The 27,984-nt window shown below is 39.9% G+C and overlaps 2 protein-coding genes across 6 annotated transcripts in view; both read right to left on the bottom strand.

Moving 5' to 3' along the window:
• adam12b (ADAM metallopeptidase domain 12b) overlaps positions 1–467 on the bottom strand; it is a 46,125-nt gene extending 45,658 nt beyond the window's left edge. The window contains exon 1 of the mRNA XM_078787184.1: positions 326–467. Coding sequence (XP_078643310.1) covers positions 326–440 — 115 coding nt within the window. The 5' untranslated portion in view covers positions 441–467. The remainder of the gene's footprint in view (positions 1–325) is intronic.
• On the bottom strand, positions 442–27,764 carry LOC144894463 (uncharacterized). Of its 5 annotated transcripts, none has more exons than XM_078787186.1 (9): positions 17,713–17,984; positions 16,160–16,369; positions 12,517–13,281; positions 9,870–9,982; positions 8,203–8,368; positions 6,582–6,645; positions 4,973–5,072; positions 3,631–3,695; positions 442–584 (listed from the first exon to the last, which is right to left on the bottom strand). In XM_078787186.1, exons 3-8 carry the CDS (start codon positions 13,151–13,153, stop codon positions 3,666–3,668), a joined length of 1,110 nt encoding a protein of 369 aa, XP_078643312.1. In that variant the 5' UTR covers positions 13,154–13,281; positions 16,160–16,369; positions 17,713–17,984; the 3' UTR covers positions 442–584; positions 3,631–3,665. The 5 variants fall into 5 exon arrangements, with proteins under 5 accessions (XP_078643312.1, XP_078643315.1, XP_078643316.1 ...); XM_078787189.1 differs by lacking the exons at positions 442–584; positions 17,713–17,984 and adding exons at positions 644–782; positions 27,494–27,764; XM_078787188.1 differs by lacking the exon at positions 442–584 and adding an exon at positions 818–2,096 and having other exon boundaries at positions 3,656–3,695.
• Between the last annotated feature and the right edge of the window lie 220 nt (positions 27,765–27,984).

The following is a 27,984-nucleotide window of genomic DNA, read 5'->3' as shown; positions in this document are numbered from 1 at the left end:
TAAATAGCAAGCATTATTATTATTTTGAAGGCAGAATTTCTTGCACAATTCATGTTATATTACATTATTGTGAAGGTTTACCTAATGAAGTGGAATAATAGAATACGAATCAATAGGTTGTTTTTTTCATTCATAACTTACTGCTTAACAGTCCTGCTAATGCCTCAATTGATCACTGGGAAAATATGACTTCTCTATAAAATTAAATGCATAAAAACGTGCATCAAAAGTGGAAGGAAAAACGAAGATTTAAAGACGAAAATACATCCGTAGTAATAGTATTGACAACACAAACAAGAAAAAAGTGAATGTTGCTTTCACTTACCCCCCAGAGTGTTGTAAATGTCGCCGTCAATGTTAGCGATAGCCGAGGTCAGGCACCAGATGACAGCGACGAAGACGAGAAAAACTAAGTTCTTCCACCTCCGCCACATTCCCATGGTGGGAACCGGAATGGAGACCCGGTCAAGGCGAAGCTGTAGTGGGGAAGTGTTGCGGGGGACCTACGGCTTCAACCACCCGGGCTCCGACGTCAAGTGGCGAGCTGTCACACTTGAGAACCGCAGGGAAAGTTGTCCTTAGTCCTTAAGATGGGTGACATTCGAGTATGGTGGTTGGAATACGTGTGTTAGCTTCACGTTCCCTTGTGGTGCCCGTTTGCTGAGGGCAAGGCAGTCACGAGAGCGGTAAACATTGAATGGAAGGATGTTGGAGTGCGGAGAAGACCCCAGAAATACACACTTGGAGCCATGTGCTATGGGCGGCACGCTGGGTCCTAGCGCCTGTCGGTTTAATCACATACACAAGACGATATTTAAAGACGATAATATACAGTTTTTAAAATTTTTGAAACGACAATCAGAGGCCCCACAATGCAATATAGGATAGCCTTTTATAAGTATTTTCAGTAAAAATATAAAATTATAACATACAGTACAACAATATAGGTCACAAACGTTAGCAAGGCTAGCATAGCGGCTAACCTTTGTTTCATTTTAGCAGCAACATTATGCTAGGTTAGCCTACTTTTGAACCTGGATAGTGAAGCCTGCTTTTATTTTTCTTTACAAAGCAAGCCTCTGTGAAGCTACAGGAGCAATTAGATGTACTATTTGTCTGGAACTGGAACTTTATTAAAACATAAATTCTGTATCATATACAACAAGAATAATATCTAGCATGGCGACAAGTTTAGCCAAGTCAAACCAAATTAAAAAAATAAAATAAAGCAGACAAATAATAATAATAGGCTGCACGGTGTTCGAGTGGTTAAATTCTGTATAATATATAACAAGAATATAATCTAGCATGGCGACAAGTTTAGCCAAGTCAAACCAAATAAAAAAATGTAAACAAAGCAGACAAATAATAATAATAAGCTGCACGGTGGAAGAGTGGTTAGCGCGCAGACTTCCCAGCTAGGAGACCCGGATACAATTCCACCCTCGGCCATCTCTGTGTGGAGTTTGCATGCGTGGGTTTTCCCACATTCCAAAAACATGCTAGGTTAATTGGCAACTCCAAATTGTCCATAGGTATGAATGTGAGTGTGAATGGTTGTTTGTCTATATGTGCCCTGTGATTGGCTGGCCACCAGTCCAGAGTGAAGACAGCTGGGATAGACTCCAGCAACCCTGCCACCCTTTTGAGGATAAGCGGTAGAAATTTTCGCATACTTTTAAATATTAATGGAGGAATTTTTGTCCTAACCCCAGTGATTGCTATAATATCTTATCATAAAAATACTCCAAATCCATTTCAATGAGTTGTACATGACATGCTGCAGCACAGAAGCCCCTGTTGGTAACTGAGACAGGACCATGGAGGACCGATGTTGACATGATTCGCTGGCACCCGTACAACGAAACACTCCTAATCAGCGGCTCCGCTTGATTGTAATCTTCTATTCTTCCTCCATCAGTCCAACACCTCAAGCCACCGGGGAGAAGACAGTCAAGGGGTCTGAGTAGATGATGAGGAGGGCGATGCTGCGGCCTGGCAGACCCTTTTTTCTCGTGTCCGACTGTCTGTCAGGCCACGCTCATTATCTGGAAGCAGGCGACATGGCAGGAGAGCTGCTTCTGTTGCCCTCGCATCTGTGGTGTCAGAAGATATCGTGTGGACATGATGATGAATGATGAACGCTGCAGGCCATAATCAATCACCAGCTTGGAAGAACATGGCAACACACTGGTGGCGCGCTCCTGACTTGGACTCATCACCATGTTTGCATGATGAGGACACAAATAGCTGACATTTTTGGTTTACACCCACGGGTGTCCAAAGTCCAACGCAGGGGCCATTTGAGGTACCATAAATTCCTTATTTAAAAATCAAATAGATTTTTGCGGTATTGTCCATGAAGATGTGTTCAAATTAGAGTTGTCCTATTGAATATGTGTCTACATAACATTTCAATTGAGATGTATGCGTATGACATATAGTATGTGATGTATATATTTAGAGTATACTGTATTGGGACCGCAGCACGTGTTCTTTTCCCTGCAGGCTGTGATTAAATGTGAAAAAAGGTCCCTTTCACAGAGTCTCCTGAGTTCGATTAGCTTGGAATTCCTGCTGTTCCGGATGGGAGGTTCCAAGCCGGGGCCTCAAGTCAGTGACGAAACGTGAGACCCTTACCATCGCAGTTTATTAACACCTACTTTAGCAATGACACCGTCAAGGTGCTTTGCTAAGAGAGCGCACACTCAATTTCCTGCAGTGACCGCTTTGACTCCCTGTGTCCTTTTCCATTTTTATCCTCCATTTTTAAAGTCCAAATATAAAACAATAATACAGCTACTATCAGTGAATAGCATATAATGAGCTACCTTGATATAACAATTTTATGTTGCTTTTTTTGGTAGAATGCTGTAGAAAACGTTTTTGCATTATGACTTGATCAAATTTGACTGTCAATTTGTGTTTTTTGTGCGATATATTGAATAATGATTGATCAGTGATCAAAACAGCAGAATTAGAAGTAGCTAAAAGACAGCTGTAACCTGGAATTATTAATACTGTCAAACTGATATAAAAATATATAAAAATATATGTCAATGTATTTCCAAAAATTTAATAATATTTTTTTTATAATTTAATAATTAAAAATATATTTATATATAAAAACAGGCCTGATGAAAATCTTAAGACCAGTTGAAAAATTGCTAGAATTGCTGAGGTTGTTTTTTTGTTGTTTTTTTTATTTTTAAATCGCGGGGGTGCTGGAGCCTATCCCAGCTGTCTTCGGGCGAGAGGCGGGGTAAACCCTGGACTGGTGGCCAGCCAATCACAGGGCACATATAGACAAACAACCATTCACACTAACATTCATACCTATGGACAATTTGGAGTTGCCAATTAACCTAGCATGTTTTTGGAATGTGGGAGGAAACCGGAGTACCCGGAGAAAACCCACGCATGAATGGGGAGAACATGCAAACTCCACACAGAGATGGCCGAGGGTGGGATTGGTCTGCGCGCTAACCACTCGACCACCGTGCAGCAGGTAATTGACATATAAAAATGTAATTAATTATTATAATATTTCACAATGCTTATAATAAAACTCTGCATGGACACTTTGTTATTATTATTAACATGTACTGCAAAGCCGAAATAAGTCGATACCATTTGCCGTTCAGTGCAGCATCACCTTCATCTTTTCATCTTTGCAGGATCTGCTCCAGAAGTTTCTGCAAAAAAAAAAAACAAAAAAACAAGAAAACAAAAACACTACTGATGCTTCTAAAAGAGCTAAAACAATATGGCCGCACGCCTGTAATCTCCTTTGTGGAGTGGGGAGCTGTGCGCCGTGGCAGCAAAGCGGTGCAGCTAAATTGCTTTTTCACTCCATCAGTGTCGATCCTGCTGTGGCCCAGCTCAGGTGTAGCGGCAATCATTTGACTTTTGCTATCTGACCAAACACGCCGCCGTGCAATCTTACCGCACCGCCCCAAACAGCTGGAAGCTCATTTTCAAAGACATCCCCTCTATGCCCCGCCTACTCACATATATATATATAGATGTGTGGAAATGAAATAACCTCCCCTCTCCCCTGCAAAAAAAAAAAGCAAACACAACTTTACCAGGGAAGTGCCAATCTCACCCCGGTTGAGGCGAGGTAATAACTTCATTTGAGAGGTGGAAAGGTCACGCTCTCCCATCACGCCACCAAAAAAACATAGAACGGGGCAAAGTGTGCTCCTAAAGTTGCACAAAACTTTGGACATGGAGGCCCCTGTCCTGCATGATGCCGCTTCACGTCACGGGAGCTCAGTTCAACTCTTTCTATTGTAAAAGACGCCGCAATAAGATGCCAAGATTGCACAACCATACGTATCATCACCTCAAAATTAAGTTTGAGTTTACACTCCATAAGAGTGCTTAACTTCATTTCCTGCAACTACCAATGTTAAAATGTTACTTAAAAAGGCAATATAGACATCATTATCATACAATAATATTAGTGTACTTCATTATGAAATATGGAAAAGTTTTTTTTATCCCACTGTTGGCGTTATTGTGTATTTAATATCTAGAATTAGGTGTCATAATAAAGAATTTTTAAAAGAAAAAAAAATGGATGCCACTACTGCCGTCTAAAAGGTGGGGTGGGACTTTTAGCGGTCAAACGGCGCCCTCTGCTGGATAACAAAAAATAACATCCCTGTACATGAAGGCTGTTGTTTTGTATAATGAATTTCCAATCGATTAACATCAACAGTTAATTAAAATCAATTACGTCCAATTAATTGATTACCATAAAAAAATCTGCAATTTGAGTCACAATTTGATAAGTTAATATTGGCTTTCAACACAATTATATTATAATTTTATTTATATATTTTTAATTATTTATTGTAATTATAATAATTATCATAATTTAGATAAAATATAATAGTGTTTTTAAATTATAAAATTATTTTTTGTAAATATAATTTTCCAACCAGCAGCATTAAAATGTGCACACCTTCTTAAAGACCTCAGCTCTCAGTCTGTTGGCTTGCCAAGCTGCTCTCTTCTCTTCCTCCTGCTTTTTCTTCTCCACCTCCGGCAGCTTGTTGTACATCCTGCAAACACCGCCCCAAACGTAAACACGTACAAAAGGCAGATTCAAACAGGGATTAGGGAACCTGACGCACATGAGGAGTTATCAGGTGAACGCACCCCCCCACCCACCTCCCCACGCCCCAGCTGTCGGTCTGTTGCTGATGCTGCGAGTCAGATAGCGTCACGTTTGACAAAGTTACAATGGGTCGCCATCTTCTCATCTTGGGCGACGTGGCAGATAAGCGACATAAAAGGCGGGCGATAAGGCACATGGAGGACTGTTCATATCTCCTGTCAAGAGACAGGATAACATGTGTGTGTGTGTGTGTGTGTGTGTGGAGAGAGGGTGGGCATCAAAGCCGCATCTTGTTGACAGTAACTGTCCAGATGTGGCGCTGATGCTGATACCAAGATACGGCACACTCCACCTGGTGACATCCACAAATGTAAGATAATAATATCACATAACATATCATAAATGCTCAATTGATTAAATGAACTGTGTGGGCCCATAGAAGCAAATAACCACCGGGGTCTGGATCAAATTGGTATTAACAGCTGTGGCTGTAGGCAACGTCTTGATGTTGTTTTTATTCAGTTAAGGTGGAGGAGGTTGTCCAGAAATCGGACATGGTTGGACCCACGATCCCTCCACCAAGTCACTGTTGTTGTGACCCTGGAGACCCTATGATGGTGGTCGGAGGTGGCCACGTTTCCATCGATTACCCCAAATATCACCCCTTGGTCAAAGAAATCAAACTTTTTCTTTCCACTTTCTCATGCACTCCAGATCCTTACTAAAGCAAAATGTTTATTGCAATGCATCGTGGATGGTTTTTCCAGTACATCATTGACATTCATTCATTTTTACCGCTTGCGGGGGGTGCTGGAGCCTATCCCAGCTGCGGGGTACACCCTAGACTGATGGCCAGCCAATCACAGGGCACATATAGACAAACAACCATTCACACTCACATTCATACCTATGGACAATTTGGAGTCGCCAATTAACCTAGCATGTTTTTGGAATGTGGGAGGAAAAACAGAGTACCCGGATAAAACCCACGCATGAACGAGGAGAACATGCAAACTCCACACAAAGATGGCCGAGGGTGGAATTGAACTCGGGTCTCCTAGCAAATTATGCTAATGATATAGATTCCAAATCCTAATATACTGCAGAGTGAGAGTCTTGTTGTCTTCTTTTTTATAGTGAATATGACTTAAAACTTAAAGTGGACCTATTATGCTCATTTTTCCACCCTTTGTATTGAGTTGTGGACTCCTATAGAGCAGCTACACACAATAACCCGCACGGAAGAATAAAAACATTCTAACTACATTTATAGGCCGGAAAAGTGAAAAAGCATAATAGGTCACCTTTAATTAAACATGTGACAGTTTGGCCCTGCAACTGATTCTCCTATTTTCAATATTTCCTATGAGGAAACTAGTGTGGAAATCCAAACAAAGTGACGGTGACCTTACAGGTTCCGCTCTAAAGGGGTAAAGTGACGTGGTTCACTCACCGTCTGGACCTGCGCTGCATCTCTCTGCCTGATATAGACCTTTCCCTCGGCTTGAAAAGGTTATCTAGGACACACGCATGAATTGCAAATGGGAATTAAGATGTTAATGACTACAGCAATGCAAATGCGTATCGCAATCTGATGCACAATCAGGAGCACCAGGTTAGAGTTCAGCGGTAGAGCCTTTGACGGACGATCTCGAGGACCCCGTTTGAACCCCCGGTGCCCCCATCAGGTTTGTTGTAGTTTGAGTTGGAGCACAGCTGACCGACTACAGTATGTTTTGGACTTTCCATGAGTGCAACGCATGAAAATGTGTGCAATAATAATAAAAGTATATCCTAATTATTATGACTGTCCATATGCAGCTCTTTGGAACACTGTCATTAATGAGATTTTCCACCAAGCTTCCAGGTGTCCCACACTGTGGAATCATCCATGAAAAAAAAGGAAAAAAAAATCTGATGTGATAAAAAAATGTGATTGCGATTTAATCAGAAAGCATGGGGGGAATTTCTGATGAGACAGAAATGTAAATGTGTCAGAGCGCATGTGTGTGTGTGTGTGTGTGTGTGTGTGCAGGCTGAGGTGACAACTGCAGTGGTGCATGAAGGTAGAAACATGAACAATGTTAGTGCGGAACATTCAAGATATGAAACATAACAATTATGTGCAAATGAACAATGATTGCAGTACTAAAAGGCATTTCATTACATTCATTCAACAATAATAAACATCATCGTATTTTTCCGATAAAATATTGCACAATAATACATGTTTTTAATATTTTTATTTTTTATTTATTTATTTATTTTAATATACATTCACGTCAATAATTAATAATAAATGTTTTTATAATTATTTACGTGCAATCAACATTTTTACCAATCTTTAGAGCCCTTAAAAAAAATCACAATTATTCTTTGTACACATCTGAAACATATTGCACAATAATACACGTTTTTAATATTTTATTTTTTAGTTTTTATTTATTTATTTTAATATTTTACAATACATTCATGTAAATTCAATAATTAATAATTTTTTTAATAATTATTTACGTGTAATCAACATCTTTACCAACCTTTACAGCCCTTAAAAAAATCACAATTATTCTTAATACACATTTGAATATGACAAAATATTGTTGTCTTACTTTAATTTAATGAATTTAATCAACTTAAGTTACAAACTTTATTTTTACTTTATTTTAAATGAATTTTTGTACAGAATATTTTACAATAAAAAAACATATCTATTTATGATGCAAGTTTTATTTATTTATTTTTTACAAATTTACTTTACCAAGACATATTGTTTATGCTTTATTATGTATTTTATTTGCTGTCATAGACCTGCAATGCTCAATAGCTGCCAGCAGAGAGCAAAGCGGCATAAATGGCAGCCAATACTGAATAATGCAGCTCAGTAAACTACCACTGTCTGGCAGAATCAAATGAACAAGTAAACATATTGAACAATAATAAAGCCCCCTTCAGTGACTTCTCATAATGTTATTTCACGGGAGGTCTCGACCCCTAAAGTGTGCTGTCGTGTTGCAGTACCGAATAAAAACTGTTATAGCATGTGTTCAAAAAGGCCTCGCCGGATCACTGCTTACCGCTAAGTGGATCCGGTGTGGTGCAATTCGTCCTTTGTGTGCCCCCGCCCCATCCGAGACCCGGGACCCGCAGGGCTCTCTTCCTCCTCTTCGCCCTCTGCTCCATCCTCCTCACTCGACCCTGGGATCGGCTGATGAAGTCTGGCCTGAAGAGCTCCAGAGCCTCCTGGGAAGGGAGAGTGGAAGATGGTCCAGGAGTGAGCCGCTGCTGTTGCTTATTGGTGGAAAGAAGTTCAGCACTTTGACACTAATCCCGGCAAGGAGGGGGTGGATCCTGGCTGGGTTCAACCTGCTCGGAATGTAATCTATTCCTTAACCTTGATAAATCCCCTTCACCGCCTTGTAATAGCGAGGTGCCGTGGCGCTACACTCTGCTTTAGTGGGGATAAAAGGATGGGAGGGAAGAAAACCTGGCAGGACTTCAACTGCAATCAAGAGAAAGATGTCCACAACATCAAAGTAGCCATTGGAAACAAATAGGCCAAACGTGAGCTTGGATAATGGAATTTTGACAGTTGACTGTTTTATAATGTGTAGCGAAGCCCTTTTTCATTCATTCATTCATTTTCTACCGCTTTTCCTCACGAGGGTCTCGGGGGTGCTGGAGCCTATCCCAGCTGTCTTCAGGCGAGAGGCGGGGTACACCCTGGACTGGTGGCCAGCCAATCACAGGGCACATATAGACAAACAACCATTCACACTCACATTCATACCTATGGACAATTTGGAGTCGCTAATTAACCTAGCATGTTTTTGGAATGTGGGAGGAAACCGGAGTACCCGGAGAAAACCCACGCATGCACGGGGAGAACATGCAAACTCCACATAGAGATGGCCGAGGGTGGAATTGAACCCCGGTCTCCTAGCACAAAGTGGGTCTAACAAGGACACAAAAACGATGCACAACCTAGCATGTTTTTGGAATGTGGGAGGAAACCGGAGTACCCGGAGAAAACCTAAAACCAGTATCCCAAAACCAGGCTGCACGGCAGTCTAGTGGTTAGCGCGCAGACCTCACCGCTAGGAGACCCAAGTTCAATCCCACCCTCGGTGGAGTTTCCATGTTTGCGGTTTGCGTGTTCTCCCCGTGCATGCATGGGTTTTCTCCGGGTACTCCGGTTTCCTCCCACATTCCAAAAACATGCTAGGTTAATTAGCGAGTCCAAATTGTCCATAGGTATGAATGTGAGTGTGAATGGTTGTTTGTCTATATGTGCCCTGTGATTGGCTGGCCACCAGTCCAGGGTGTACCACGCCTCTTGCCCCGAAGACAGCTGGGATAGGCTCCAGCACCCCCGCGACCCTCGTGAGGATAAGCGGTAGAAAATGAATGAATGAATGGTCCTAAAACCCTCGCAGCTTGGAAACCCGAGTTCAATCCCACCCTCGGCTGTCTCTGTGTGGAGTTTGCGTTTTCTCCCCGTGCATGCGTGGGTTTACATTCCCAAAACATGCTAGGTTAATTAGCGACTCCAAATTGTCCATAGGTATGAATGTGAGTGTGAATGGTTGTTTGTCTATATGTGCCCTGTGATTGGCTGGCCACCAGTCCAGGGTGTACCCCGCCTCTCGCCCCGAAGACAGCTGGGATAGGCTCCAGCACCCCCCCTGCGACCCTCATGAATGAATGGTCCTAAAACAAAAACCAGTTAGCTTGTTTCTCCTACTTTGAGACTGAGCGGCGTGGGTGAGTCTTCCATCGAGATGAGGCGGGAATGACATGCTGACGCCCGTGCAGGACATTCTCGGGGTTCTTCTGTCCAGCCATGAGCTTTCGTTGCTGAACGGAGAGAGAAAAAACAAAGCAAAAACATCAAAACACGTCCTAAATGAGTGGCTTTAAATGGTGCCGTATTAAGGAACGTAATCCGGCGGATGGAGTCACAGTAAATACTTTCACGACGCTATCGAGTTCCATCAGCGCTTTATGATGTGTAAAAACGAGAAGAAGACACCTGAAAATGACCAGCAGCAGCAGCAGCTCATAAAGTGAAAGGAGCCTTCGGCAACACGAGTGTGGCCTATGAATAATGTAGAAGATGACAGTGCATCCTGTCCTGCTCCTGGAACCCCATTCCTCCTGCTTTTATGGAACATGCATCATAGCTGAATAACCCATCAAGGACCATGTAAACCCGCGAGTATCTCATTTCCCAACAAAACATAATATCCGCCTAAATGATTCCTCCAGGATACGCCAGGCCGTTTAGACTCCAAATAACTAGTTCCAACAAAAGCCCTTGCAAAAGCTGCAGCAACGGTATTTTGCAAGCCATGAATTAGTCAAGCGCCACTTTTCGAGACTGTTAGGCAGCCGCGAGTCCTGCTTTTCACGGCCAGCCTTTTGGATTTGGTCCGTGCGGGAAGAGCAGCGCTATAAATAATGGCGCACATGTGATGGCTTCATTCCATTTACTGTCCCAGGGAGCCATGGTAACCTGCAGAGCATCTTCTCGCAGGAGCAGAGTAGTAATAAAACACACGCTATGGTGATAAAAACAACTGTATTCCGAGCTTCAGAGTGGAAAGGCAATCAGTCCGACAGGCATCCGATTCGGTCAGATTGGGGCTGCATTATAATTCCTTCACAAGAAACATCATACGCAATATGCAACTGCAAGAACATTGTCATTTTTATGACATGGCTACGGGTGTCTGATAATTATCGGCCTGATATTAGCATAAAAATGGGTTGATTTCCATATCGGTTGATATCGGTATCCAGTGGCGTCATTAGGCCTACTTTAGGGGGGCTGAAACCCCCTAAATAATTTTCTATTTTTTATTGATTTTTTTTTTTTTTACAAAAAAATCTCAGACAAATCTCTGACAAAATCTCTGACATTTTAGGGGGTCTCCTAAGCCCCTAAATAATTTTATATTTTTATTGATTTTTTTTTCTTTTTACCAAAAAATCTCAGACAAATCTCTGACAAAATCTCTGACATTTTAGGGGGTCTCCTAAGCCCCTAAATAATTTTATATTTTTATTGATTTTTTTTTTCTTTTTACCAAAAAATCTCAGACAAATCTCGGACAAAATCTCTGACATTTTAGGGGGTCTCCTAAGCCCCTAAATAATTTTATATTTTTATTGATTTTTTTTTCTTTTTACCAAAAAATCTCAGACAAATCTCTGACAAAATCTCTGACATTTTAGGGGGTCTCCTAAGCCCCCTAAATAATTTTATATTTTTTATTGATTTTTTTTTTACAAAAAAATCTCAGACAAATCTCTGACAAAATCTCTGACATTTTAGAGGGTCTGCTAAGCCCCCTAAATAATTTGATATTTTGTATTGATTTTAATTTTTTTTTACAAAAAAAATCTCTGACATTTTGACATTTTAGGGGGTCCTCAGTCCCCCTAAAATATTCTTAAAACCCCCTAAATAATTTTATATATTTTTTTTATCTCTGACAAATCTCTGACAAAATCTCTGACATTTTAGGGGGGCTTCAACCCCCTAAAATGTTCTTAAGCCCCCCTAAATAAGTTAATATTTTTTATTTTTTGATTTTTTTTTACAAAAAAAATCACTGACATTTTAGGGGGACTCTTAAGCCCCCCTAAATAATTTGATATTTTTTTATTGATTTTTTTTTTTTTTACAAAAAAAATCACATCATTTCATATAATAGGGCAAAAGCAGGCTAATACTAGCCGACTAGTAGTAGTAATAATCAGAAGAAGAATAATGATAGTAATAATAATAATGACGCCACCGGTGAACCGCTACACCATCAACGGCCTGATATCATATTGTGAACTTTGATATTATTCAATAGTTTAAAAAAAAAGAAGCTAAAAACATGATATATATTTAAAGACAAAGCCCTGTGTTATCATTATTATTTATTAGTATCAAGATCTCATTTTTTCCCCCTTCCTTTTTTGCTGTTTTCTTGTTGTTGTTGTTGCATATGACCCCTGGGCGTACTTTGGACTCCCCCGATATGCAGCAATGCAAAGACTTCATAAAGTTTGAAGGCAGGGAAGAATAAATGAATGTGCATTATTTTTGTTTTTGTGTCGCATTTGGGATTCATTTTAAAGATTGTGAATGTGCAGCAAGATGAATGCGGTGTATGTTTGAGAGAGGGAGAGAGGAATAAATCAAAAAAAAAAAAGAAAAAGAGAATCTCCAAGTCTTTTAAAGCCACCTTGGCAGCCGCATTCAGACATTCATTCCCGGCAACACCTCGGAAATGTGATCTTATCAACAATAGCTGGAGAAAATAGGCGAATACACAGATCAATTGCCACGCGTGCTTTAGCTTTTCACCTGTGGGGCGAGATGATGAAATTCATACCTGGGCTGGGATTGAAAGTGTGATGGAAAAGGCAGCGGCTGTCGAGGTATGCCTCATCTGCATTCCGCCTCGGCTTGTTTTCCGGGCTCGGCTTCGGGAATGGCAGCAATCTCACGTCGTTCCCAGCACGAGCCAACATAGTTTGCGTGACCTTTTGCCCCGACTGCTTTGAGGGAGGTCCTCCATGTTGGCTGACGTCCAACATGGCCGCTCTGGATCTCCCGGAAGTTTGCTTTTCTTCATGCTGCCGGTTAACCGAAGACGCGCAAAGGCGAACAAACAAGGTGGACCTGTGTTGCTGGCCCGCTCGTCTTTCTCGCGGCGCCGCCAGGGTCAGCCAAAATAGCCTGTCCAGACACACCACGGAGCTGGTGCACCTCGGCGGCACCTCTCGGCGGATGCAGGTACGATAGGACGAGGGCGGCGGAGATGCCGGGATGATTGAGCCATCTATCACGCCGTGAGTTCTTCCCCTCTCCGTGGAAATGGGTCCGCGCTGTGCAATTTGAATAGTCTCATTCCCTGGACCGCTCAGCGCCAATCCATCAGCTGGTGAGTGGGCTCGTCTGCACTCATTAGGCCTCATGATTGCAGGATTCCGTTGGCACGTGTACCGTCGGGCGCTCGAGACACTCATGGTGAGTGATTACACTACCCTGACGGATTCTGGGCTGCCGGACTGGACTGGAACCACGGAGGGGACCCTCGTGGGATGTCTGTAGGCGATCCAACTGGAAGGATGTTCCGATGTGGAAACAATTTTACCTATAGAAAATATGAACATCATAAATTTGGATTCATAGGATGTGAAATAAACATGTCCAGTTTTAAAATACATTCTAACATCCTTACGTATGAAACAAAACGATGCAAGGTTTTAGTCATGGTCCTCCTCGGTACACCGTATGGATATTGTTACGTATAAGTGAAATATCGGATGTTGTGCTCTTTTTGATATTTCATTCTCTTTTTGGCATAATTTGTACGCATGCCGTTATCATTTTCTTCCTCATTTCCTTGATAAAAGGAAATAAAATGCAATTTCAACATGGAATTATGTCTTATTTCAGAAGATGATTGACAATTTGTACAAAATGTTAAAAATGCTTTAATAAAAGTGTAAAAAATTAGCTTAAAGTATACAAAATTAAAAATAAATATGCCTTTAAGTGTCAAAATAACTTGAATGAAAGAATAAAACATAATAAGGATGAGTTTAACAGTGCAAATAAAATAAAAATAAAATAAATATAAATTACTCAATAATTTTTTTAATGCCTTAAATGAAAGCATACACATAATAAAAACAAATTAAAATGAACAAAGCATAACAAATTATAATAATTAAAATTAATAAAAGAGTAAAAAATATTCAAAACTAACAAAGGCATGAAAAATAAAAAAATAAAAAATTTAATTAAAACCAAATAAAATTGACTTAAATAAAAGTTAATAATAATAACAATAAATTAAAGTGTAAAAAATAATCAAACTAAAAATGACGCAAGCAAAAGCAGGTTGTGACTTAATGACCATCGGAAAATGTGGGTCGTACAAGTGTAAAAATAAGTGAACCGCTGCTGAAATACTGATGCAACACGTTTGGGATCTAAACGTTGTTGACAAATATATACATATATGTACATATATAGTATATATATATATATATATATATATATGTATATATATATGCACATACATATATATAGAGGTAAGCTGTTTCATGAAAAAAAATAAATGTGCAATTTTCATTTAAATTCTAACATACTTAGAGCTGTCATACAAGTGTAAAAATAACTCAAGCACTGTAAACAATTGTGCTATAAGTTTGCTTTATAACCAAATTCAATATTCAAACGTTCCTACAGCTATCGTCCAAGTGTAAAAAGAAGTTCCAACATTAAGTTTAACTTTGAGTAGAATCAATCAATGGTTTCCCAAGTCATGTGACCTCGCGGGTAACGGCAGCCTCATTGATGTGCGGTGTCGATAAGCTCAGGGAGGTCCAGCTGCCATCGATCCTCTATTGTTTTGTTGTGGAAACACATACAAAGCACACATCACGACAAAATCAACACTCCACTCCACTCACCACTTGATGGCATGGTAAATAACGCCAGTCAGTGAAAATAGCTTTTTCTCCCGACACTTCATTAGCACATTCTTCGCTTTATCACGTCGCCATCCTGCCATCTCCGTCCCGGAGCCATGTTCCATTCTGGCTTCCAGCACGCAGACCGACACGAGATCATCTCTCACTTCTCTGCACATGATGACTCTCCTTAATGTGGTTATCTGCATTCCCTGCTTGGCACATTCCCCGGAATGCCGCTACACGCTAAACAATAGCTTACAATGTTGAGGCCTGTTGTGTCACAAGGAGGAAGCTGACCCAAATTAAATGCTATCCATAAATTAATTACCCATGTGAAATACATTTTCATATGTATCATGTATAAGCTGGCGGCACGGCGGTCGTGTGGTTAGCGCGCAGACCTCACAGCGAGGAGACCAGGGTTCAATTCCACTCTCTGTGTGGAGTTTGCATGTTCTCCCCGTGCATGCGTGGGTTTTCTCCGGGTACTCCGGTTTCCTCCCACATTCCAAAAACATGCTAGGTTAATTAGCGACTCCAAATTGTCCATAGGTATGAATGTGAGTGTGAATGGTTGTTTGTCTATATGTGCCCTGTGATTGGCAGTCCAGGGTGTACCCGGCCTCGCTCAAAGACAGCACCCCCCCACGACCCTGGTGAGGAAACGCGGTAGAAAATGAATGAATGAATGATGTATGAGCCTAAATCAGGGGTTGGCAACCCAAAATGTTGAAAAAGCCATATTGGACTAAAAAAAACAAAAATTATTATTATTATTAAGCCTTATATAAGCCCTATAACAAAGCTGTATGTATCTATATTAGCTATATTAGCCTATATTAGCCCCAACCAACTTTATTTTAACATTCCAGCCCCGAGGCATTTCACAGCGGATGAACTTCCTGGTTCAAAGGTCAGGTAAGCCCACCCTACATAGCTGTCCAAGGCAAATGCCTGTAATACTCGGACCCGAGAAACAAAACACAATAATACAATAAGAAGTGTCATTCCAAATATATACTGACAAAAATCAGAAATCACTTTATAATTAACTAATTTAGCACTTTGTTACTAAATATGTGCCTATGACAGGATTGTGTTCTTAATCGTTTAATTTGACTTCCGTTTACGGACATGACTGGTCAGCTTCTCGACATCGGGCATGTAAGATAAACGCAATGAATGCAAATGATTCGGTCCAGGAAACGTTTAATCCTGTGTTCTCTTCGGTTGTTTTTCTCTTTTTCCCTTTGGGATCCATGGCCCATCACATAGACGCCGGTTTGTTTACAACAGCCACCTACCTGGCATCCCGCCCTGCTGATAGAAACGTGTGTCGCAGGCTATGACGCAAATCTTCGTTGACAGAAATGTTGAAAGGTAATATTTACTACACACATTTGTACAGCATTGTTTGTCCTCCTTCAGAAACCAAAAAATATATATTTCTCTCCCCCGTCTTTTTCCATTTTCAAAAAGCTAGGGCGGCGCCAAAGAGCCGCGGGTTGCCGACCCCCGGCCTAAATGTATGCATTGGAGCCATCTTACCTTGTCGAGCTGCTTTAGAGGCCGCAGACAATATATTCCTGTCTCCCAGCACAAGCCACTGTGTTAAATCCTATTAAAGTCAAGTCAAGATAGAGATGAAATGATTGCAGGAGTCACCAAAGCGGTCCAGAATGATCTGCGGTCCGGTCGGAAACTCGTCTCAGCTGATAAATGACACCGTGAGCTCCTCTTCGAGGTTCAAAGGTGGCGCTGAAAGAAGAAGCGGATGTAGGATTAAGCAATCACTGCTAAAATGTTAACTTTTCCTTAGGGATTCCTTCAACGTGGCTTTTTTTTTTCCTGTGAAGTTTTTCAGTGTTTGAGGAAGAGTGATGCTCCTCCGTTAGCTCAGGTAGCTCAGCGTGTGACCGCCTCTCATGTTGCTCAGCTTACGTAACGGTTTCCTCTTGCACGCGTTAATATTGATGATGAGTTAGCTGGCAAAGTCAAACGTCTCAAATGTGGTATAATTTGGAGGTCAAACAAAAGGTGCAGTCGGTCCCTCGTTCATCACTGTTAATTGGTTCCGGACTCGACCATGATAAGTGAATTTCGACAAAATAGGACTCCTTTATAAATTGAATATTTTTTGTAGTTAAAGCATAGAAAACCTGTTTAAGACCTTCAAATTAAATTTTTATTTCCTCAAGCCATCATCTCCCTTGACAAGATGTAACCATGGCAACCAATCGTCCTCTACAATGTAGACCCTTTGTTATTTATTCTTATAATTCTTCTATTTATTCTTTATTTATTCTTCTAATATCTATATTTTGTACTGTCATACTGTCTTGCACTGAAAATGGAGCTGCTGCAATTTCATTCTACTATATGTAAAATGACAATAAAGGGCATTCTGATTCTGATTCATTCTGATTTGTAAGCATTATTAGAGCTCTCTATGCATGAAATAGCACCCCTACAGTCACTTTTACACTTGTATTATCCAATAGAGTTGACATAATACTTCTTAGACAAAAATATAACGCATTAGCAACAACTCTCAATGTAAAGTTCCTGACATCTAATTGGAATACTACGGGCTGAGTTGGTAGAGCGGTTGGGAAAGGCTGCTGGAGCCTATCCCAGCTGTCTTCGGGCGAGAGGCGGGGTACACCCTTCTAGTAAGGGGGGTTTAATTGGGTGCAGCAATCACTCCAGGGAGTCCACATCCAGATTGATGGCTGCTTTATTTATTTGGATCACGTGTCACATCACAGGTAGGTGGTGCGCGCGCATGCGGGCATGTGTATGTAAATGTGTGTGGTTTCTGTGTGCAAACAAGCACACAAAACAATACTAGTGAGCACAAACTTATGAGTCTATAAGTGACTACAATGGAACCAAACACAAGCACAAAGTCCACTACAATATACATGAGTTAGCAATATGTTCACAATTGAACCGCAACACAGTAGCGATGCTAACGAGGCTAACTAACAGGCAGCTAGCAAGCAGCCAGGTGGCTGGACGTAACGGCACAAAACACTACACAACAGGGACATAGATCGGCGGCGTCTAACGTTAAATAAGTCAGAATAAACGTTACTCACGTTTATAGACGCATACAGCTATATATAGCATCAACCTCGAAGTCCGTGTGGAGCTAAACAGTTACCGTGATATCAACTCCCCAAGCTAGCAGCTGCCGTGACACGTTCAGGTACCCGACCAGCGTAGTAATTCCGAGCTACACCCGCACATACGTTAGCCTGAAATAAACCACAACAGAACAGGGTATAACAAGGAGTCTTTTGTACAACCCTGGACTGGTGGCCTGCCAATCACAGGGTACCACACAGAGATGGCCGAGGGTGGGATTGAACTCGGGTCTGCGCGCTAACCACTCAAGCATATATGCTTCTTTGAAAAAAAAAAAAAAACACAAAGCAGCTTCCTGTTTAACATGAAAAGGCAGAATTACATTTAAGATATTTTCCCGAAAATTGTCCCTTATTACCCCGCTGCTTCTTATAACTCCATTTTACGGTACCCTTGGGCAAGACACTGAACCCTCGGTTGCTCCTGATGCTGTTTTGAAACCATTTACTGCAAAGGCATCGCAAAAATTCACACAGGAGCTGCTGTCATCGGCACTCTCCACAGTGCTAACCATGCTAACGCTCACTTCCCAAGCCCCGCCTCTTAAAGGAACAAACAATGTCACAGACGTTACAGTACAACATCTTCTAAATGCATTGAGGCCGAAAATGTTCTACGGCCTCGTTGATGACACGCAAACGCAACAAACTGTGTTGACTGGAAAAAGGCACCATGAAGAAACTCTCCCATCATCTCCCAGTTGCAAAAAGTGTCCTTTAAAGTCGGCAGACAGCCAATCAGCCGAAGCGAAGTCCTCTGAAAACAGAACAAAATGTATGGCATTGTATCTTTTGTGTCAGAGCCACGCTTTAATTATTTCATTAACAGTGTTGTCATGGCGATATACACCTCCTCGTACGTCTCCTACGGTATGTGGGTTGTTAACGCCGAGAGGGGCCCTGTTTTGGTGCCGTGTCGGCCATGTTGCGCTAATAAAGATTGCTATAGCGGCCCATTGGACACAAGCGACTTAGCAGCTCAGCAAATGACAAGCTGTCGGAATGTGCGGGGCGTCATGACAAACTGGCGGGCCGGGGGACCGTGCGGCCATATGTTTGACAATTACATTGCAGTCGCCGTCCCGCAACGGTGATGGAGCGGATGCGTCGCGGCAATAGTGAAATGCACCGCCCCCCCCCCCGCTCACCTGCCGGTGATCTATGGGTTCTTCATGGCAGCTCGAAGCTGAACGCGTGCTCCAAGCGTGCACGGCCAATGAAAACATTAGCTACTCGGATGCCATGTTAGGGGGCGGACCTCAACTTGCAACTCGAGTTGGACTTTGACCCCAATGACTTGGAAATCGAACGCGAAATATCCACTTTTCACACGAGTTTCATGCACCAAGCTTCGCATACAGTCGCACGGAGTAAAAAGCGTCATGTGGCCAACCGTGACAATTCTTTGGCCGGACAGAAGAGAAGCGACGCACCCTGGCAGCCATTTCAACGCGGCGGCCATCTGCAGCCCACATGTCAGAGAGCAGCATCGGCCAACGTGCTGGCAGATAACTGGCGAACGGATGGAAGGAAGGGGTGGATACCTGGACGCAGATTTAGATTAAGCAAACACTCGTTAAAAAAAACACCAGTGTGCTGATGCACGTGTAAAGTATACACCCATATAAGATCATTTCCTGTTCCGTCATACACAGAAGAACATTCTGGAAAGATTCCCTGACCACCAAGGACTTTCTCTGGGACTCCATGACAGCATGGAAACGCAATGGAGGCTATCTGGACACACACTGTCAGGACTGGGACGGAAATGGGACATGCAAGACCAGGGGTGTCCAAACTGCGGCCAGTGGCTCATTCTAAAAATATACTATAAATATAAATATAATATATATATATATAATAACAAGAAAACTAAAAAAAATAGTCAAAGAAATAAACCCTCAGAAAAACATTAAAAGTTATAAGTATGATAAGAATCAAACAACAAAACAATGAAAATTAAGTTGTGGAAAAAAAATATAATATTACAAAAATAAAGTCAAAATATTAGGGGAATAAAGTCATAATTACAAGAACTAAATCCACAAAACAAAAACTGAAAAAGAGCAGAAATTAAAAAAAAACAGCTGTAACTTTTCAAGAATAAAGTCAAAATATTAAGAAAAAAGTTTGATAATAAATAAATAACAATAAACACGTAATATTATGAGGAAAACTAATGTCATTTTTGAGGTTATTGAGTTAAAATATTAAATAAAATATATATACACTTTTTTACCCATCATTCCCAATCCTTACTGAAACATGAACACATATTTCTAACACAAGAAAATGAGTTAATATGAGCTAGCTAACAATAGACGTCATTGGAAATACCTATTTTGATGCTGAAACCCTCACAAAAGAAACCAAAAAAAAAACGCCATTTACATAATTGACTTGTATATACCGTATTATCCGGACTATAAGTGGCACTTTTTTTCATAGGTTGGCTGTTCCTGCGACTTATACTCCAGAGCGACTTATAAATGAAAAAAGTGTTTATGTTACATAAACACAGGACACCTTTTGTGTTCATGTTTATTTTTTGTGTAGCTGAATAAGCATTGTGTTAGCATATCTTACACCTATTCAGCCTGTTCTCTATTCTTTTATTGTTAGAACTTGCCTTCCAAGATGATGTAATGTCTGTTTTGGTCAAGTAGTTCAAATAAATTACCCGCAAAAAATGCAACTTATACTCCAGTGTGACTTATGTATGTTTTTTTTTCTACCTAATTATGCATTTTTGGCCTTGTGCGACTTATACTCTGGAGCGACTTATAGTCCAGAAAATACGGTAGTAGGCTTTTGCACAGAAATTTTTCAGATCTACATCGTATCATTTCTGTGGCTCATGTACGTAATGCTCCTAGCAGGAAGACAATTTACCGTATTTTCTGGACTATAAGTCGCACTTTTTTTCCTAGGTTGGCTGTTCCTGCGACTTATACTCCAGAGCGACTTATAAATGAAAAAAGTGTTTATGTTCCATAAACACTGAACACCTTTTCTGTTCATGTTTATTTTTTGTGTAGCTGAATAACCATTGTGTTAGCATATCTTGTGCGACTTATACTCCGGAGTGACTTATAGTCCAGAAAATACGGTATTATCATTATATGACTATAGTAGCCATATTATTATTGTAGCGGCTAACATGAAAAAAATATTTTTATCCGGGGTAGACTTGCATTGACATACGAAAGAGTGGTTACCTAGCTCTGAATTTCGCTACAAAGACTCACAACAAGATGCTGGTTTGCCATGGTTTGACTGGAGTATAAGTCTTGTGCTGGAAGATACAGCCATCACATGGAGAGCAAACATCGTATGTGTTGTTGTTGTATCTATGCTACTGTTGTTGATTTGGGTAGTACTTTATGTGGGAGAGGGGACTCAAATGCAACACAAGATGGTGAAACGGTCCATTTCCATACCCGTTTGCTTGGTGCTGGAAGGGCCGTGCAGGAATAGCACGGATCCAGCATCTGCATGTTGTTTCCCGGCTGAATGAATTATGTGCAGGTGTACTTAATTGAGAGTACATTTGCATACGGCTGCAACATGACAACAACGCGGCTAAAAGAACGTATCCAAACACAAGTACTAATTTCATCTCAAGGTTAATGCGACTGCTGAGTGATGGACAGCGTGTCCCAACTTGCGCACGTCTCATTTGTGCTGGAATGAAAAGTGTGGGAGTGGGAGAGGAAGCAGACGGCCATCCGTTCCCGGAGACAATATGCTCGCACCAAGCAAATGATTATTTACCGCCCGCCGTCTGACACCGCGTTTGAATAACAGTCATCGAGGAAGGAGGCAAACAAAACAAAAACGCTTCCTGCGTGTGCGTCCTTTGTGAATATATTTATGGATTCAGAGAGGAGTTCTGAAACGGATCCAATTACAAGGTACAGCACGTGTTGTGTCTGGAACATTGTTTTGGTTATCACTTTGATGTTCCCGCTTCTAGAACTGGCTCATATCTTAAACCAGGCTGTATAACGTTTTCGGCCTCAATGCATTTAGAACAGGGGTCTCAAACTCAATTTACTTGGGGGCCACTGGAGCTCGGGTCTGGGTGAGACTGGGCCGCATCAGGTTTTCCAAAAAAAAAAAAAAAAAAAAAAAAACGCATTTATTAAAAACAAAAAAATTAAAAAAACTTCGCTTTGGTTCCAATTTTCTACAAGAAAAGCTCTGATAAAACATTCCACTGTTCTCAAATATCTTTTTTTATTTTTCTACACAAAATAAGCTGAAAAATAAATAAACAAATCAAGAATAAAGAAAATCAATCAATCAGTAATAAATAAATATAATAATAATAACACCATAAATATAATAATAATAACACCAAATAATAAAAACTTAAGAAACCACATATAGTTGGTGGGTAGACAAATTATTTTTTTTCAGATTAAAATGAACAAAGCATTATTAGAGCCCTGTAGACATGACAAAACACGACTATACTCACAGGGCACATATAGACAAACAACCATTCACACTCACATTCATACCTATGGACAATTTGGAGTGGCTAATTAACCTAGCATGTTTTTGGAATGTGGGAGGAAACCGGAGTACCCGGAGAAAACCCACGCATGCACGGGGAGATGCAAACTCCACACAGAGATGGCCGAGGAATTGAACCCTGGTCTCCTAGCTGTGAGGTCTGCGCGCTAACCACTAGACCGCCGTGCCGCCCTATCACTACATTATTCCTGTGATATTTTAAAAAAATTTTCCCCATCATATTTTGACTCTATTCTCGTAATTTCATATTATTTTCTGCAAGCTAATTTTTCAATCTTTGTTTTGTTTCTTGTATCACCACTTAAAAAATACTGCTCATTTCAAAATTTTTGCTGCTTTTTAGTTTTTTTGTTAAATTATATTTTTAGAATGTACCGCGGCCCAGTAAAAAAAAGCTGTGAACCATAAATGGCCACGGGGCCGCACTTTGGACACCCTATTCATATCTGGTGTTTCCCTGGCAGGGGTCGCCACAGCGAGTCATGGATGGTTTCAGCTTGTTAGCCTGAGGACTGGAGGACATGATAATTACTTCTTGAGTTATTTAAGCAACCCCCCCGCCGCCCCCCCACTCACAAGCGGACACTATGACACACAGTTGGCTGCTTAAAGGCCTGCAGCCAACGACTGTGTGTGTGTGTGTGTGTGTGGAATCAAACGCAGAGGAAGCCGATGTGTCAGAGACAGACGGCGACGAGCACAAGCGCCGCTGTTTGTCATCCGAAGCGTTTAGTCTTTGTTTTCAGCCCCTCCGTTGACGCGTCCCATATGTCGGTCACATGACCATCATTGTGTACTTGTCGTTTGTGACACCTCGCCAGCATGTTGCGTGTCCATTGCGCTGACGAAGAGGCCGTCAGGCTCAGTCGCGCGTCCGCCGTGCGTACGTAACCGTAGAGTCGCCCGGCAAGATTCAATAACAAGTCTCCCATGTAAAGCTCCATAAAATATACGTTAAATAATTCAGCAACATTATTAGCGACCGATGGATGTTTGCCCGCCAAGAGCCTTAAATGATTTTCAAGGGTTTCTATTTAAAAGCTTTACATTATTGATTGGGGCGCAAAGTCAAAGCAGGGATGGGAGCTTATTAGCTGTGAGCTTTATGTTTTATTCAAGACAAAACAAAGAGCGCGGCGAAGCTACATGAAGCGCGTTTTGTTAGTTAGCACACAAACAAGACGAGGCTAGCGTTCTTGTCTTATCAGCTTTGCTAATTCCGGCGTCTTCGATTTAAGACTTTTTTTTTTAACACAACGATTAAAGATTCATTGCACGGCGTGCAGGTCAGGCTGCATGGCTGATGGAGTTAGTGATGGCGCCCAACACGGATGCGCCGCCACCGCCGCCGCCGCCATGCTGAGGTCAGGCTAATCTTCCCCTTCTTATTGTTATGCTCCAGATGAGTCCTTGGAGCGCATCGTCAAACGTGTGGTGAGTAATCGGATACGTTTGATGGAGTGCTAAAAACAAGCCCTCTTCATCAGGAGATAATGGCCGATTTGGGGAAAAAGTACACTTGATGGTTTCCATGGTAATCATGCTAATTCTTTTCTTTCTGCTAGAATCAAATACATTCAATACAGTATTTACTGTATATACTATATATATCTTGATATATCTTCATGCTCTGCTGAATGTACAGTAATTTATTACAACGTTTCCTTTTTTTTTTAAACCGAATTTATCAGAATAAAGTCGTAAATTCACAAGAAATTTTTTTATGATATTATGAGAATAAAGTCACAAATGTACGAGAACAGAGTTGTACATTTACAAGAAAGATGCTGTAATATTACAAAATTATATTTATGAATTTACGAGAATAAAGTTGTAATTTAGAAAAAAGGCGTAATATTACGGAATATTATATTATATTAATCATATTGATTATGTAATTATATTAATTATATTAATAATATATTAATATTATATTAATATTATGGAAGAATAAAGTCACTAATTTGCAAGAAAAAATTTGGAGATTCAGTAGAATAAAGTTATAATATTACAAGAATAAATTCGCAATATTAGGAGAATAAAGTCATAAACGTACGAGAATAAAGTTGGGAATTTATGAGGATAAGTCATCATAAATGTACAAGAAAAAAAATGTCCAAATATCATGAGAATAAAGTCACAAATGTACGAGAACAGATTCATAAATTTACAAGAATGAAGCTGTAATATTACCAAAATATAGTTGTGAATTTACAAGAATAAAGTCGTGAATTTACAAGAAAAAAGGCGTAATATTACGAAGATAAAGTTATACATTTATGACAATAAAGTCGCTAATTTGCAAGAAAAAAAGTTGGAAATTCAGTAGAATAAAATTATAATATTACAATAATAAATTTGCAATATTACAAGAATAAAGTCATAAACTTTTTTTTAATTTACGAGGAAAAGTAGTCCAAGAAAAAATGTCAAAATATTATGAGAATAAAGTCACAAATGTACGAGAACAGAGATGTACATAAATTTGCTAATTTGCAAGAAAAAAGTTGGAAATTCAGTAGAATAAAGTTATAATATTACAAGAATAAATTCGCAATATTACGAGAATAATTCATGAGGAAAAGTCATCATAAATTTACAAGAAAAAAATGTCCATATATTATGAGAATAAAGTCATAAATTATTGAGAACGTTGTAAATTTACAAGAAAGAAGCTGTAATATTACCAAAATATATTTGTGAATTTATGAGAATAAAGTCGTAAAATATATGAGAATAAAGTCGCTAATTTGCAAGAAAAAAAGTTGGAAATTCAGTAGAATAAAGTTATATCACAATAATAAATTGGCAATATTACGAGAATAAAGTCATAAACTTATGAGAATAAAGTTTTATGAATTAAAATTTAAGAATTTAAGAATTTGAGGCAAAGTTGTCATAGATTTATGAGAAAAATGTCCAAATAATATGAGAATGAAGTCATAAATTTCCGAGAATACAGTCGCAATATTACGAGAATAAAGTCATAAACTTATGAGAATAAAGTATTATGAATTAAAATTTAAGAATTTAAGAATTTGAGGCAAAGTTGTCATAAATTTATGAGAAAAATGTCCAAATAATATGAGAATGAAGTCATAAATTTCCGAGAATACAGTCGCAATATTCCGAGGATGAAGTCACAAATTTTGGAGAATAAAATTGTAAATGTAAAAGAAAAAAATTTCTAATATTACGAGAATTAGGTTGCAAATTTATGAGAATAATTAATGGGAATAAAGTTGTAACATAAAAAAAATAAAGTCACAATACTAAGAGAATAAAGTCATAAATTTACTGCGATAAAAAGGTGGTACTTATGTGACCTTTGGTCTTAAGCAAAGTTAATATTACAACTTTTTTTTATTGTAAATTCATAACTTTATTCTCTTTCTGCATCATTTATGCTGTCATTTGGTCCACATCCGATCTGAAGTGAACCAGAATGAGACCCATCCAGGTTTTTTCGGATGGGCGCCTTCACCAAACATGACAAGTGCGAATCCACCCACAAACAGACGATATATTTAGCTTTTCAACTGCCGGGTCTCAATTTGGCTAAAAAGAAAATGTGATTTTCTATTTGTTTGCGAGCGAGGAAGAGACAGCGAGCGTAAAAGAAGCTAAAGACGGTGAATTATGAGGCTGTGGAATAAATAGATTAGGGAAACGCTGCGGGAAACAAATGACAAGAGAGAAAGAGAACAGGCAAAGCGGGCAAAATAAAAACGAGAGAAATTCTGCTGAGCCTCGACAAATCTGCAAAGAATAATGAGACAGGCGCACCACGGGGGTGCGATAAGGACAGGAGGATAGATGCGCACCATGGTGCGCGGTCACTCGGTGTGATGAGCGGGGGGACCCCCCACCTGTACGGGGTCCTGGCTGGAATGGAGGCGTCTTTCCCTCCGCGCTGAAGGATAATCACATTAAACGACAGAAGTGGAGGGTCTAAAGCGGCGCTCCCGAGTCCCGGTCATGCTCAGCGGTTCTGCGGCACAAAAAGAAAGCCAGAAGAAAGTCGACGACCGAGGTAGTCGTCAAAGTATTTAATTGAGATGTAGAAATAGCAGCAAAAATGCACAACATCGGTACGCCCCCTCCGCATTTAAAACAAGAGTGTTAGAAAATCACATGACTTAGTAAATACAAAGCAGTACCTGCTTTGTGACGGCGTGCAAGTTTTTTTTTTTTTTTTGGGGGGGGCGAGTCTTTTCGTCCATTTTACCCAAGATGGTGGCTACAATTCTGCTGTATGATTGTTAGCGAGATGCCACACCACATTTAAATAGCCCTTCTACTCGTGGAAAACATGATGGCGGACAAGCTGATGGTACATAAACAAGAAAGGCCTGGTAGTAGAAGACCACAATGAATACCGCTGGGCATCTTTCATTTACAGTTGCGCTTCAAACTTAAGTGTACTTTCTTTCGATCGATGCTACAAAAACAAAAATGCGTGAAAAAAAACAATAGTGCAGTGGAACCTCGGTTAGCATCATTAGATCGGACTCTAACCAAAACGAGCATAAGAAATGATGTAAATCAAATTAATACACTCCAGAAAGACAAATATATAAACACAAAACATGTTTTCATACGTAGTTTTAAACACAGAAAACAAATATCTGATCTTTATATATTTATTAATATCTGAACTTTTATCGTAAAATAATTTCCCCCAAATTACAACTTTGTTATTTTGGTTTTCATATTATTTCTTCAATATTTCAAATTTATGCTACTAAAATTATGCTATTTTTGTCATATGACATGACTCTAAAATTCTCCCAATATTTTGACTTAATTATTATAAAATTACTACTGTTTAAATGTGCAAAGGCCCAATAAAGAAAGTTCCCCGGGCTGCACTTTGGACACCCCTGATCCATATTATGTCTTAGTCTGTTATTATGTATTACTATTTAGGGTAATACAAGTTTAAAAGTGACTATAGGGTTGTTATTTAATGTCTAGAGGGCTCTAATGTAAAAAAAAACACATTTAAAAGGCCGGTTAACAGGTTTTCTATGCTTTTGCTACAAAAATATCGCATTTATAAATTTATAAATGGTACTTCACTTATCACGGTTGGGTTTGATACCAGAGAACCGTGATAAACGAGTGGATGACAGTACTAGAATGTTGTCAATTTCAAGTTTTTAGCAAAACAGTGAATTTACACTCCGACCTTCATGCTTGATCCTGAGTTCCTGGTTGTTGGAAAAATTTCCCATCGGGTGGCTTTTCCTTGAAAACACGCATTGTCACTTCCTTCCTGCCACTGACAAAAGTACAAGTGCTTGAGTACAATTGCTGCAGTATTCCGGTGTACTAACAATCTCCATTGTGTTTACTCACTGTCGCCTCTCGAGGAGAAAAGTGGTACTGCAGCAGTAGCCTCCCTGCTAGTGATGTGCGGATCCATACTGAAATATTAATGTTTCCAATACCAACTCTTCACGCTCATTTAAAATACCAGTTTCTCATATTTGATATGATTTTTACATTTTTATATGATTTTTTTTTTACTGTTTTTGTATATTAGCTTGGCTATATTGTAAATCACACCCCTACCTACTGTACTGTGGTTTAAAATAAAGAAATATATTCCTCAAATGAAATATTCAATTATCAAAATGATTAAAATGATTAAAATAATAAAAATTATTGAAAAAATGT

The sequence above is a fragment of the Doryrhamphus excisus genome, linkage group LG20 (genome assembly GCF_037039965.1).
Source record: "Doryrhamphus excisus strain RoL-2023G ecotype Guam linkage group LG20, RoL_Dexc_Guam_v1.1, whole genome shotgun sequence".
NCBI classification, from domain to species: Eukaryota; Metazoa; Chordata; class Actinopteri; order Syngnathiformes; family Syngnathidae; genus Doryrhamphus; species Doryrhamphus excisus.
This window is presented reverse-complemented; position numbering and strand designations above follow the sequence as displayed.